This window comes from Ranitomeya imitator, chromosome 4 (genome assembly GCF_032444005.1).
Source record: "Ranitomeya imitator isolate aRanImi1 chromosome 4, aRanImi1.pri, whole genome shotgun sequence".
Lineage (NCBI taxonomy): Eukaryota > Metazoa > Chordata > Amphibia > Anura > Dendrobatidae > Ranitomeya > Ranitomeya imitator.
The window spans coordinates 425566351-425579324 of NC_091285.1; the positions used below are offsets into that span (position 1 = coordinate 425566351).

General features: G+C 45.2%; 1 protein-coding gene across 1 annotated transcript in view; it reads right to left on the reverse strand.

The window, feature by feature from the left end:
* Positions 1–12974, reverse strand: part of ARSA (arylsulfatase A) — an 87921-nt gene that overhangs the window by 33820 nt on the left and 41127 nt on the right. The window contains 2 exon segments of the mRNA XM_069765492.1: positions 3925–4054; positions 4057–4093. Of these exon segments, the coding sequence (XP_069621593.1) occupies positions 3925–4054; positions 4057–4093 (167 nt within the window).

Consider the following 12974-nt stretch of genomic DNA (forward strand, 5'->3'; position numbering starts at 1 on the left):
TAGGTATCACCGACACCTTTCATGTGTCCCTCCTAAAACCCGTTCACATGTACCGGTTTTCCAAGTCATCTGCCGGGACATCGGGCTTCTCCACGGACGATTCTGAGGTGAACGGCATCGTTGGGTGCAAGGTGGTACATGGCAAAAAGTACTATCTGGTGGACTGGAAGGGTCATGGCCCAGAGGACAGGACCTGGGAGTCTATTGAGCACATTTGGGCTCCTCAGCTCATTGCAGCTTTTGAGCGTAGAGAGGCCCGAAGGGGGCCCCTAGGAGGGGGGTAATGTTAGGTGTCGAGTTCGCGCCACTGCACAGGTGGAATCTCGAACTATGTCTTCTGCGGTCTCCCATTCTTCCCCAGCTGCAGGAGCCTGCTCAGCAGAGACGTCGGTCCAGCGTCTTGCGCAAGCTGATGCTGTGCGTCTGGTTACTGCTGCCATCCCAGGTCCAGTCCAGCCCAGGTAACCAGCATTAGTCAGCGGCGAGCAGATGCTCCTGGGACTAAGTCCTGCTTTTTGTCTATTGAGCATGCCCGTGGGATGACCTCTCATTGGAGGTCGGGGGGTCGCATGCCCAGGTCCTCAAGCGGCTCTGATTGGACCACTGGCAAGGTCCCGGAAGGCTGTAACTATAAAAGGTTTGCATGGCCGCTCGGCCATGCGCTAGTATAAACTGAAATCGTGTGTGAGTGTGTGGGAGTGTGTGTGTGTGTGTGGCTATGTGTATGTTATCTGGTGAAAGCTCCTAATCAACCCCTTCCCTAGTGTTGTGTGTGGTCAGGTGTTTAGAGCTGACTAGTGCTAGTTAGCGCCATCCAGCACGAGGCACGATCCTATAGCGTCAATTTACCAGCATGCGGCGCCATGCGCATCTAGTGCGCTTTCCTGTCCGTAGTAAGGGTGGATAGTGGCGTCCACCAGAGCGGCACTGCGTGCACTCAGAAGATGCATCTCTTTTGATGAGTATTAACGACCCCTCCATATCACAGACTGGTAACCTTGATAAAACTCCTATTCCTGTAAATGCATGTTTCAAAGGGGGAGTGTCTTCTAATTTCATGCCGCCAATCTCACCAGGAAATGTGATTGATCTCTTTCAAGATCAAGTTATTAAAGATGTAGAGGCGATATTTTACCGTACACCGAATAAAAATTTGACTAGTGGTGAATCTAAAGCTTTGGGAGAATTAAAAAAATGGGATGATGTAATAATTAGGAGGGCAGATAAAGGAGGTAATCTGGTTGTTCTAGATCGAGCATACTATGTGAATGAAGCCCTATCCCAATTAAATGATCGTAATACATACTGCCCTTTAGAAATTAACCCCACTCAAAAATATAAGGACAAATTAAGATCTCTATTGAGAAAATATGTAGAAAAAGGCGTTTTATCAAAGAGGAGAGCAGAAAATCTACTCCCTGAATTCCCACAATTTCCATATTGGTACAGTATACCAAAAATTCATAAATGCATTGACAAACCGCCCGGACGACCGATAATATCGGGTATTAACTCAATAACGGAACCGCTATCTCAATACATCGATTGGTTATTAAAACCCCTTTTACCATCTATCCCCTCTTTTATTAGGGACGACTCAGGGGATTTTGCCCTTGCATTAAAAGAAATCGACTGGCAGATCAGCTTTTCATTAACATCTATTGACGTGGTAAATTTATGCACCAGCATTCCCCAAAACAAGGGTATTGAAGCCATCCATAAAATACTGATAAGTACTGACACAGATCCAGATTTGATAGCTTTTATAGTGGAGGGTCTGAATTTCATCTTATCCCATAATGCTTTCAGATTTTTGGATAAATGGTATGCACAAAAGGTTGGGACCGCTATGGGCACGCCCACTGCATGCGTGTTCGCAAATTTATTTTTAGCAGTTTTCGAAGAAACTTATATAAATAATATATCTAATCCATTTAGACATTTACGATTATACCTGAGATTTGTGGATGATATTTTCATCACATGGGACAGTACAAAGGATGAATTTGAAAACTTTGTCAGTTATTTAAATCTAACGAATGCAGAAAATATGTTGTTTCCTGCTAGTTATGGACATCAGAGCCTTGAATTTTTAGATGTAAAAATCGATATCATTGACGGTAATATTAGTACACAAATATACAGAAAACCCACAGCGACGAATATGTTACACTATGAAAGTGCACATCCTGCACATACAAAAAAAGGCTCCCTTATTAGCCAGATGGTGAGACTACGAAAAATCAATAATAATCAAAAGACTTTTAAAAAACAGGTTGATGAATTGAAAGTGCGGTTTTTGAAAAAAGGATATCCAGCGATTTTATTAGATGAAGCTGAAAGTCGTATTAGTAACATTACACAAATGGATACGGTATATTAAAAAGGAAAAAGAACATAGAAATAAAGGAATCACAAATACAAGATAGAGATTTACCTTTTGCTTTAAACACAGTAATATGGATAGTCCAATACACTCAGCAATTCGTAAGAATTGGCAAGTATTGCAATCAGATAGAGTTGACCGAGATTTATGCTAATGCTCCACAGTTTGCATATAAGTGTTCTAATAATTTGTCAGATGTTCTGGTTCATAATCGTTTGCCACGAGTAAACAATAACTGGCTAAGAAAGAACACACCACAAGGGAATTATAAATGTGGCAACTGCAATTTTTGTCACCTGCATAATGTTCAAAATCCTTTGCACATCGGTCCCATTTTACATACTGTTCGTGATTTTATTTCGTGTAAAAGCAAATTTGTGGTATATGTTTTACACTGCCCCTTTTTATTTTTCTATATTGGAAAGACAATCAGACCAATGGTCACCAGATTTAAAGATCATTATAACTCTATAACTTCTGGAAAAGGATGCCTAAAATTAATCCAACATATGAAGGACAAACAGTTCTAATCCTGATTTACTAAAGTTTGCTGGCTTAGAAGTGGTTAAACATCCCTCACAGGGCGGTAACCACAATAGCAATATTAATGCAACATGAAGCCAGATGGATCATAGAAACTGGTGCACAGGGTCCAATTGGCTTAAATGATAGATCTAACCTATCAGTATTTTTGTAAAAAATTATAGTCCGCAATTATGATGTTATCACGTTTTTAAATATGCACACTAATTGAATATTTTGTTCACTATCAATATGTTTGTGTACGCACGTCAAAAGCCTTTAAAAGGAAATGACGTGTTAATGAAGCACCTGGACCCGTTGAAGTGCTCAGTGTGCGAAATGGCTGTCGTCCACCTTCTTCTCCCCACACCCCTCAAACCACCTGCCGTTCCCATGAACTGAAATCGTTTAAACCTTTTATGGAGCAATAAAGACTATGATAGCAATGCAAAAGGGTGAGTGCCGCACTTTTTTTTTTCTATTTCCATTTATTTACTCATTGACTTATGCTGAGCACCTACTACCCGATATTTTGCAAAACTGCACATTGGTCTAACTTACAGATCCACCATACAAATAGTGCATATGACCCTGGTGCCATTTCTTCATTTTTTCTTGTTGGAAATCTATTGTTTAGTTTACTCTGGCACCGCAGGTGCGGCGTCGAGCGCTAATGGGTTTAGAGGGACTCTAACCCCGTGTCCTTGGGACACAGTCCTGTGACCGAATACTAGCATTCATTCAGCGTTATTGCGGCCCTGTGATGCAACAGGGTCCGTCTCCTTACATATCGGGTGATGTTATCCCATGTGTGTTCTCATTATACCGCCATATTCTGTCCGCCATTACTGAGTAGCAAGTAATAGCTCTGCGCAGTGGACCCTGGGCTGCGAACACACCTTATATCTTCCTTTATATTATTTGGTGCGTTCTGGCAGCCCTAACACTATAAATCTTTGTCATTTCAGTCTACATAATGGTCAAAAACATTATCGCTTCATAATAGATGACATTACCCATTGTCAGAAGTAAAGATGATGAGTGTGTTGTTCTCAACTCCCATATCAAACACAGACTTGACCAGTTCTCCCACTGTTCCATCAACTTCCAGCAAAGCATCCCCAAATTTTCCCCTTGGAGATGGCCCGTATACCGAGCACTTGCAAACTGAGGATAATGTGTATGCTGAGAAAAAAAACAAGAGCCATGAAAACTAAATGACTAAATATCTCATTAAGTTAACTTCTACATGGAGACAATCCTATACCAACTGATAAAGCAGAAACAAATACATCCAGTGAGTAGACAGTGGACACAAACTATTTATACTGTTACATTAGTGAGTAAATTCTCAGTTTGTTCTAAAAACAATCTATACTTAAAATACTGTGAATTGAAGTTTAAGGCTATGTGCACACGTTCAGGATTTTTTGCAGAAATTTCCTGAGCAAAACCATACATTTTACGCAAGAAATCCGCATGCGGTTGTTTCGTGTTTTTTTCCGGAGCTTCCCAATGCATTAAATAGCGCAAAATTAATGAACATGCTGCGTTTTTTTACCGCGATGCGTATTTTTCACAGAAAAAACGCATCATGTGCACAAAAATTGCGGAATACATTCTAAATGATGGGATGCATAACGTATGCGTTTTTTATGCGTTTTATAGCGAAAAAAACACGAAAAAACAGGAAAAAAACGCAACGTGTGCACACAGCCTTAGGCCGGTTTCACACGTCAGTGGCTCCGGTACATTTGGTGACAGTTTCCTCACGTACCGGAGCCACTGACACACGTAGACACATTGAAATCAATGCATCTGTGCAGATTTCATTGATTTTTTGCGGACCGTGTCTCCGTGTGCCAAACACGGAGACATGTCAGTGTTCGTGGGAGCGCACGGATTACACGGACCCATTAAAGTCACGTTGTCTGTGTGCAGTCCGTGTGCCGTGCAGGAGACAGCGCTACAGTAAGCGCTGTCCCCCCCACTGGTGCTGAAGCCCCATTCATATCTTCCCTGCAGCAGTGTTTGCTGTAGAGAAGATATGAATATTCCTTTTATTTTTTTGTTTCTCGTGTTTAAAATAAATATCCATGTCCCCAAACCCCCCTCCCACCCCCTGTGCGCCCACCCGCTGTTCTGAAAATACTCACCCGGCTCCCTCGCTGGCTGGCGCTGCTTCCTGACCTGGCCGCACCTTCTACTGTATGAGCGCCAGCCAGCGAGGGAGCCGGGTGAGTATTTTAAGAACAGCGGGTGGGCGCACAGGGGGTGGGAGGGGGGTGGGGACATGGATATTTATTTTAAACACGAGAAACAAAAAAAAAAGGAATATTCATATCTTCTCTACAGCAAACGCTGCTGCAGGGAAGATATGAATGGCGGCTTCAGCACCAGATGCAGAGGACAGCGCTAAACTTTAGTGCTGTCTCCTGCACGGTGCGTGTGGTACCTGTTATGACCTGGTGGTTAGGACAATAATGGACCTGGTGGTTAAGAGCACACGGAATGACCTGATAGTTACTAATAATATAGGACGAGCTCTGAGACGTGGGAACTCTGCTGACAGCAATCCCTAATCCTATCACACACACTAGAAATAGCCGTGGATTGCTCCTAACGCTCCCTATGCAACTCGTCACAGCCTAAGAAACTAGCTAGCCCTAAAGATAGAAATATAAAGCCTACCTTGCCTCAGAGAAACTCCCCAAAGGAAAGGGCAGCCCCCCACATATAATGACTGTGAGTAAAGATGAAAATTACAAACAAAGAGATGAAATAGATTTAGCAAAGTGAGGCCCGACTTACTGAACAGACTGAGGATAGGAAAGGTAACTTTGCGGTCAGCACAAAAAACTACAAAAGACCACGCAGAGGGCGCAAAAAGACCCTCCGCACCGACTCACGGTGCGGAGGCGCTCCCTCTGCGTCCCAGAGCTTCCAGCAAGCAAGACAAAAATCAAAATAGCAAGCTGGACAGAAGAATAGCAAACAAGAGAAAAACAAGCAGGAACTTAGCTTCTGCTGGGAAGACAGGTCACAAAAACGATCCAGGAGTGAACTAGACCAATACTGGAACATTGACAGGTGGCATGGAGCAAAGATCTAAGTGGAGTTAAATAGAGCAGCCAGCTAACGAATTAACTTCGTCACCTGTGGAAGGAAACTCAGAAGCCGCAGCCCCACTCACAACCACCAGAGGAAGCCCATGGACAGAACCAGCCGAAGTACCATTCATAACCACAGGAGGGAGCTTGACAACAGAATTCACAACAGTACCCCCCCTTGAGGAGGGGTCACCGAACCCTCACCAGAGCCCCCAGGCCAACCAGGACGAGCCAAATGAAAGGCACGAACCAGATCGGCAGCATGAACATCGGAGGCAAAGACCCAGGAATTATCTTCCTGACCATAACCCTTCCACTTGACCAGGTACTGGAGTTTCCGTCTCGAAATACGAGAATCCAAAATCTTCACCACATACTCCAACTCCACCTCAACCAACACCGGGGCAGGAGGATCAACGGATGGAACCACAGGCGCCACGTATCTCTGCAACAACGACCTATGGAACACATTATGGATGGCAAAAGAAGCTGGAAGGGTCAAACGAAACGACACAGGATTGAGAACCTCAGAAATCTTATACGGACCAATGAAACGAGGCTTAAACTTAGGAGAGGAAACCTTCATAGGAACAAAACGAGACGACAACCAAACCAAATCCCCAACACGAAGTCGGGGACCCACACAGCGCCGGCGGTTAGCGAAACATTGAGCCTTCTCCTGGGACAATGTCAAATTGTCCACCACATGAGTCCAAATCTGCTGCAACCTATCAACCACAGTATCTACACCAGGACAGTCCGAAAACTCAACCTGCCCTGAAGAGAAACGAGGATGGTAACCAGAATTGCAGAAAAACGGCGAAACCAAAGTAGCCGAGCTGGCCCGATTATTAAGGGCGAACTCAGCCAAAGGCAAAAAGCACACCCAATCATCCTGATCAGCAGAAACAAAGCATCTCCGATATGTTTCCAAAGTCTGATTAGTTCGTTCGGTTTGGCCATTTGTCTGAGGATGGAAAGCCGAGGAAAAAGACAAATCAATGCCCATCCTAGCACAAAAGGCTCGCCAAAACCTCGAAACAAACTGGGAACCTCTGTCAGAAACGATGTTCTCCGGAATGCCATGTAAACGAACCACATGCTGGAAAAACAATGGCACCAAATCAGAGGAGGAAGGCAATTTAGACAAGGGTACCAAATGGACCATCTTAGAGAAGCGATTACAAACCACCCAAATGACCGACATCTTTTGAGAGACAGGGAGATCCGAAATAAAATCCATAGAAATATGCGTCCAGGGCCTCTTCGGGACTGGCAAGGGCAAAAGCAACCCACTGGCACGAGAACAGCAGGGCTTAGCCCGAGCACAAATCCCACAGGACTGCACAAAAGAACGCACATCCCTTGACAAAGAAGGCCACCAAAAGGATCTAGCCACCAAATCTCTGGTACCAAAGATTCCAGGATGACCAGCCAACACCGAACAATGAACCTCAGAGATAACTCTACTAGTCCATTTATCAGGGACAAACAGTTTCTCCGCTGGGCAACGGTCAGGTCTATCAGCCTGAAATTTTTGCAGCACCCGCCGCAAATCAGGGGAGATGGCAGACAAAATTACCCCCTCTTTGAGAATACCCGCCGGCTAAGGAACACCCGGAGAGTCAGGCACAAAACTCCTTGACAGGGCATCAGCCTTCACATTCTTAGAGCCTGGAAGGTACAAAACCACAAAATCAAAACGGGAGAAAAATAGAGACCAACGAGCCTGTCTAGGATTCAACTGTTTGGCAGACTCGAGATAAGTCAAATTCTTGTGATCCGTCAAGACCACCACGCGATGCTTTGCTCCTTCAAGCCAATGACGCCACTCCTCGAATGCCCATTTCATGGCCAACAACTCTCGATTGCCAACATCATAATTGCGCTCAGCAGGCGAGAATTTTCTAGAAAAGAAGGCACATGGTTTCATCACCGAGCCATCAGAACTTCTTTGCGACAAAACAGCCCCTGCTCCAATTTCAGAAGCATCAACCTCGACCTGAAACGGAAGCGAAACATCTGGCTGGCACAACACAGGGGCAGAAGAAAAACGACGCTTCAACTCCTGAAAAGCTTCCACAGCCGCAGAAGACCAATTGACCACATCAGCACCCTTCTTGGTCAAATCAGTCAACGGTTTAGCAACACTAGAAAAATTACTGATGAAGCGACGATAAAAATTAGCAAAGCCCAGGAACTTTTGCAGACTCTTCACAGATGTCGGCTGAGTCCAATCATAAATGGCCTGGACTTTAACAGGGTCCATCTCGATAGTAGAAGGGGAAAAAATGAACCCCAAAAATGAAACCTTCTGAACTCCAAAGAGACACTTTGACCCCTTCACAAACAAAGAATTCGCACGAAGGACCTGGAACACCATTCTGACCTGCTTCACATGAGACTCCCAATCATCCGAGAAGACCAAAATATCATCCAAATATACAATCAGGAATTTATCCAGGTACTCTCGGAAGATGTCATGCATAAAGGACTGAAATACTGATGGAGCATTGGAAAGCCCGAATGGCATAACCAGGTACTCAAAATGGCCCTCGGGCGTATTAAATGCTGTTTTCCATTCATCGCCCTGTTTAATACGCACAAGATTATATGCACCACGAAGATCTATCTTGGTGAACCAACTAGCCCCCTTAATCCGAGCAAATAAATCAGACAGCAGCGGCAAAGGGTACTGAAATTTGACCGTGATCTTATTAAGAAGGCGGTAATCAATACAAGATCTCAAAGAACCATCCTTCTTGGCCACAAAAAAGAACCCTGCTCCCAATGGTGACGACGACGGGCGAATATGACCTTTCTCCAAGGATTCCTTTACATAACTCCTCATAGCGGCGTGCTCAGGCGGGCACAGATAAATTGAACAGTCGGCCCTTAGGAAACTTACTACCAGGAATCAAATTGATAGCACAATCGCAATCCCTATGAGGAGGTAGGGCACTGGATTTTGGCTCATCAAATACATCCCGGTAATCCGACAAAAATTCCGGGACTTCAGAAGGGGTGGATGACGAAATAGACAAAAATGGAACATCACCATGTACCCCCTGACAACCCCAGCTGGACACAGACAAAGTTCCAATCCAATACTGGATTATGGACCTGTAGCCATGGCAACCCCAAAACGACCACATCATGCAGATTATGCAACACCAAAAAGCGAATATCCTCCTGATGTGCAGGAGCCATGCACATGGTCAATTGGGTCTAGTACTGAGGCTTATGCTTGGCCAAAGGCGTAGCATCAATTCCTCTCAATGGAATAGGATACTGCAAGGGCTCCAAGAAAAAACCACAGCGCCTGGCAAACTCCAAGTCCATCAAATTCAGGGCAGCGCCTGAATCCACAAATGCCATAACAGAATAGGATGACAAAGAGCAAATCAGAGTAACGGACAAAAGAAATTTCGACTGTACCGTACCAATGGTGGCAGACCTAGCAAAACGCTTAGTGCGCTTAGGACAATCGGAGATAGCATGAGTGGAATCACCACAGTAAAAACACAGCCCATTCCGACGTCTGTGCTCTTGCCGTTCAGCTCTGGTCAAAGTCCTATCACACTGCATAGGCTCAGGTCTAAGCTCAGATAATACCGCCAAATGGTGCACAGCTTTACGCTCACGCAAGCGTCGATCGATCTGAATGGCCAAAGACATAGACTCATTCAGACCAGCAGGCATGGGAAATCCCACCATGACATCCTTAAGGGCTTCAGAGAGACCCTTTCTGAAGATTGCTGCAAGGGCACATTCATTCCACTGAGTGAGTACAGACCACTTCCTAAACTTCTGACAATATATCTCTACCTCATCCTGACCCTGACACAGAGCCAGCAAGATTTTCTCTGCCTGATCCACTGAATTTGGTTCATCATAAAGCAATCTGAGCGCCAGAAAAAACGCATCAACATCACGCAATGCTGGATCTCCTGGCGCAAGGGAAAATGCCCAGTCTTGAGGGTCGCTACGTAACAAAGAAATAATGATTTTCACTTGTTGAACAGGGTCACCTGAGGAGCGAGGTTTCAAAGCAAGAAACAATTTACAATTATTTTTAAAATTCAGAAACTTAGATCTATCCCCAAAAAACAAATCAGGAATTGGAATCCTAGGCTCTAACATCGGATTCTGAACCACAAAATCTTGAATGTTTTGTACCCTTGCAGTGAGATTATTCATACAAGAGGACAGACCTTGAATGTCCATATCTACACCTGTATCCTGAACCACCCAGAGGTAAAGGGGAAAAGAGAGACAAAACACACTGCAAAGAAAAAAAAATGGTCTCAGAACTTCTCTTATCCCTCTATTGAGATGCATTAATACTTTGGGCCACCTGTACTGTTATGACCTGGTGGTTAGGACAATAATGGACCTGGTGGTGGTTAAGAGCACACGGAATGACCTGATAGTTACTAATAATATAGGACGAGCTCTGAGACGTGGGAACTCTGCTGACCGCAATCCCTAATCCTATCACACACACTAGAAATAGCCGTGGATTGCCACACGTGTGCCACACTGATGTGCCACAGAAACGCACGGGCACACGGACACGGATAATTCCGGTACCGATTTTTCCGGTACCGGAATTATCTGGATGTGTGGGACTGCCCTTAGAGTTCCATGACCCAAGTAAGAAACGATAGTATACAGTGGCATGTAAAAGATTGGGCCCCTTGGTCAAAACTACTGTTATTATGAACAGTTAAGCAAGTTGAAGATGAAATGATCTCTAAAAGGCCAAACGTTAAATTAGACACTTCCTTTTTTTTTTTTGGGGGGGGGGGGGAGGGGGAATATGTAATCTTTTATACTTTAAACATTACAAAAAGGTATGGACAATGCAATAGTCTGGGCATCCTGCATGGTTAGTACCTATTAAATCACTAAAGAGTCCAACAATATCATGTGCCAAACACATATATAACAAACCACTCCGTAACACTCTGCTCCCTAAGAAAGGAGAAGTGAACGAAAAAAGCACATATAATCACAAATATAATAAAAATACAATTTTTTATTAACAAATTTCATACAATAAATCCCAATGTTAAAATACAAATCAAGACCTCAGATGTGAGAGACACCTGGCTAAAGAATCCATTATACACATAACATCAAATATCCTTTTGCTGTATAGCATTACAAAAGGTCAATGAGAAAAAGAGATAAATCAAAAAAATCCCTGTAGCCCCTTAGCTGATAATATATCCACCTTCCTGTATAGTTAGGCTATATATCAGAGCAAATTGTGAATGAGCTTGGTCAATTACTGTCCTTACTACTTATCACGCCTGATATGCCTCTATCTAAAGATCCACAGCATGGCTAGTACATAAACATTTCAAAAAGTGCACAAATCTCTCCTTTATAACTTACTGAATGTGTGGATTCGATGCTGTGTCCCTCGACCCCGACAAGCGTTTCGTACACACTTCTTCAGGGGGCGCCTGATAAGTAAAGACAGTAATTGACCAAGCTCATTCACAATTTGCTCTGATATATAGCCAACTTGTTACACCCGGTTCGGTTCCTGTACCTTTGCGGGGTCCCCGTCGGGACTCCCGCTCTGTGCTGGCTCCGCGCTGTCAGGACAGGGCCCCTGCTTCTCCTCCCTCCTCTGCTCCCTGGCATGCAGCCACCGGGTCCTCGCGCTATGTGCTTGTGACGCTGTAAGAATCTGGCTGCACTCGGATGTCACCCGAGTGCAGTCCTAAAGAGCATGTAGATTCAAACAGTGAAAAACGGAGAGTGGACCCACTGGACCGTGATGACGAACCCCTCTCGGACGAGCTGACCAGGTGGACTGCCCCCTATACAGGGAGAGTTAGGGGCAGGCCCGTGAGGGACTATCGCCACGGAAGCTGGAGGGGCGACTGAGATCAGATGGGTACACAGCAGGCACAAAGAGAAAGAGGGAACAGAAAGGAACTACTGAGACAAGGGAGAAGATGGGAACACTACGGAGGCATGGAAGCTGGCAGGACAAAATGGAGACACTGAGGCTGACGGGAGCAAGGAAAAGATATAGGAGCAGGGCAGGTACCGCAGAGGAACAGGAACTGAAGGAACAAGGCAGGAACACAGGAAACAGGCAGGCACTGCAGAGGGCGGAGGAGACCCAAAGTCAGAGAGCTAGGAACGCTCAGAGACCACAGGTGACCAGAAGCACTTGTAAACACAAATGAACATCAGGCACAGAGAAGCAGCAGGAAGCAGTTTACATAGCAGCAAGGGAGCTACTTCCGGGTTACAGTCCTCCAGGATGACGGAGAGGACAGGAAAGAGCGCCAACAGAAGAATCAGATGTGCGCACGCGCAGAGCTGAATGCGACGTGCGCGCGCACTCGGCGAGCTGCAGTGGGGAGTGATGGCGGCAGCAACGGCATGACAGTGCTTAGGTCGCGAGCGCGCACTCGCTCCCGGTCTCTTAAAGAGACAGTGCGCATTTTCCAAAAGGTACTTCTGACCAATGGCGTGTGAATGATTGCTATTTCTAGTCCCCCCAAAATAGGGAGGGTGACGGAGCAACAAGTATCATCGGTTGCTAACTTCATCTTCCTGCTAGCATGTGCTTCTGTTCTGAAGTCTGTCAGTGCTTCGCTTACACTGTTTGTCTACACAGACTATCTGCTACGTTACCTGGCTTTTCTGGACAATCTCCAACCTGCTTATTCCAGTTCCGTCTCGTCCCGCCATTCAGTCACCTGAAACTCAGGACGTCGATACCGCTGGAACCAGTTTCTACCCGTACCCCTGGTATCTACCGGTTAGCTTTACGTCACCTGCTAACCCTGTTTGTCCATCTGTCCCGCTGGGTCAGCTACCACGAGTCTGGGGTCTAACTGGAGGTAGCACCCGTGTCCCCCAGGTATCCCATTCCGACCCTGTTCGAGGGGTCTTCCTATGGGTGTCTGGGGCTCACGTAGTTA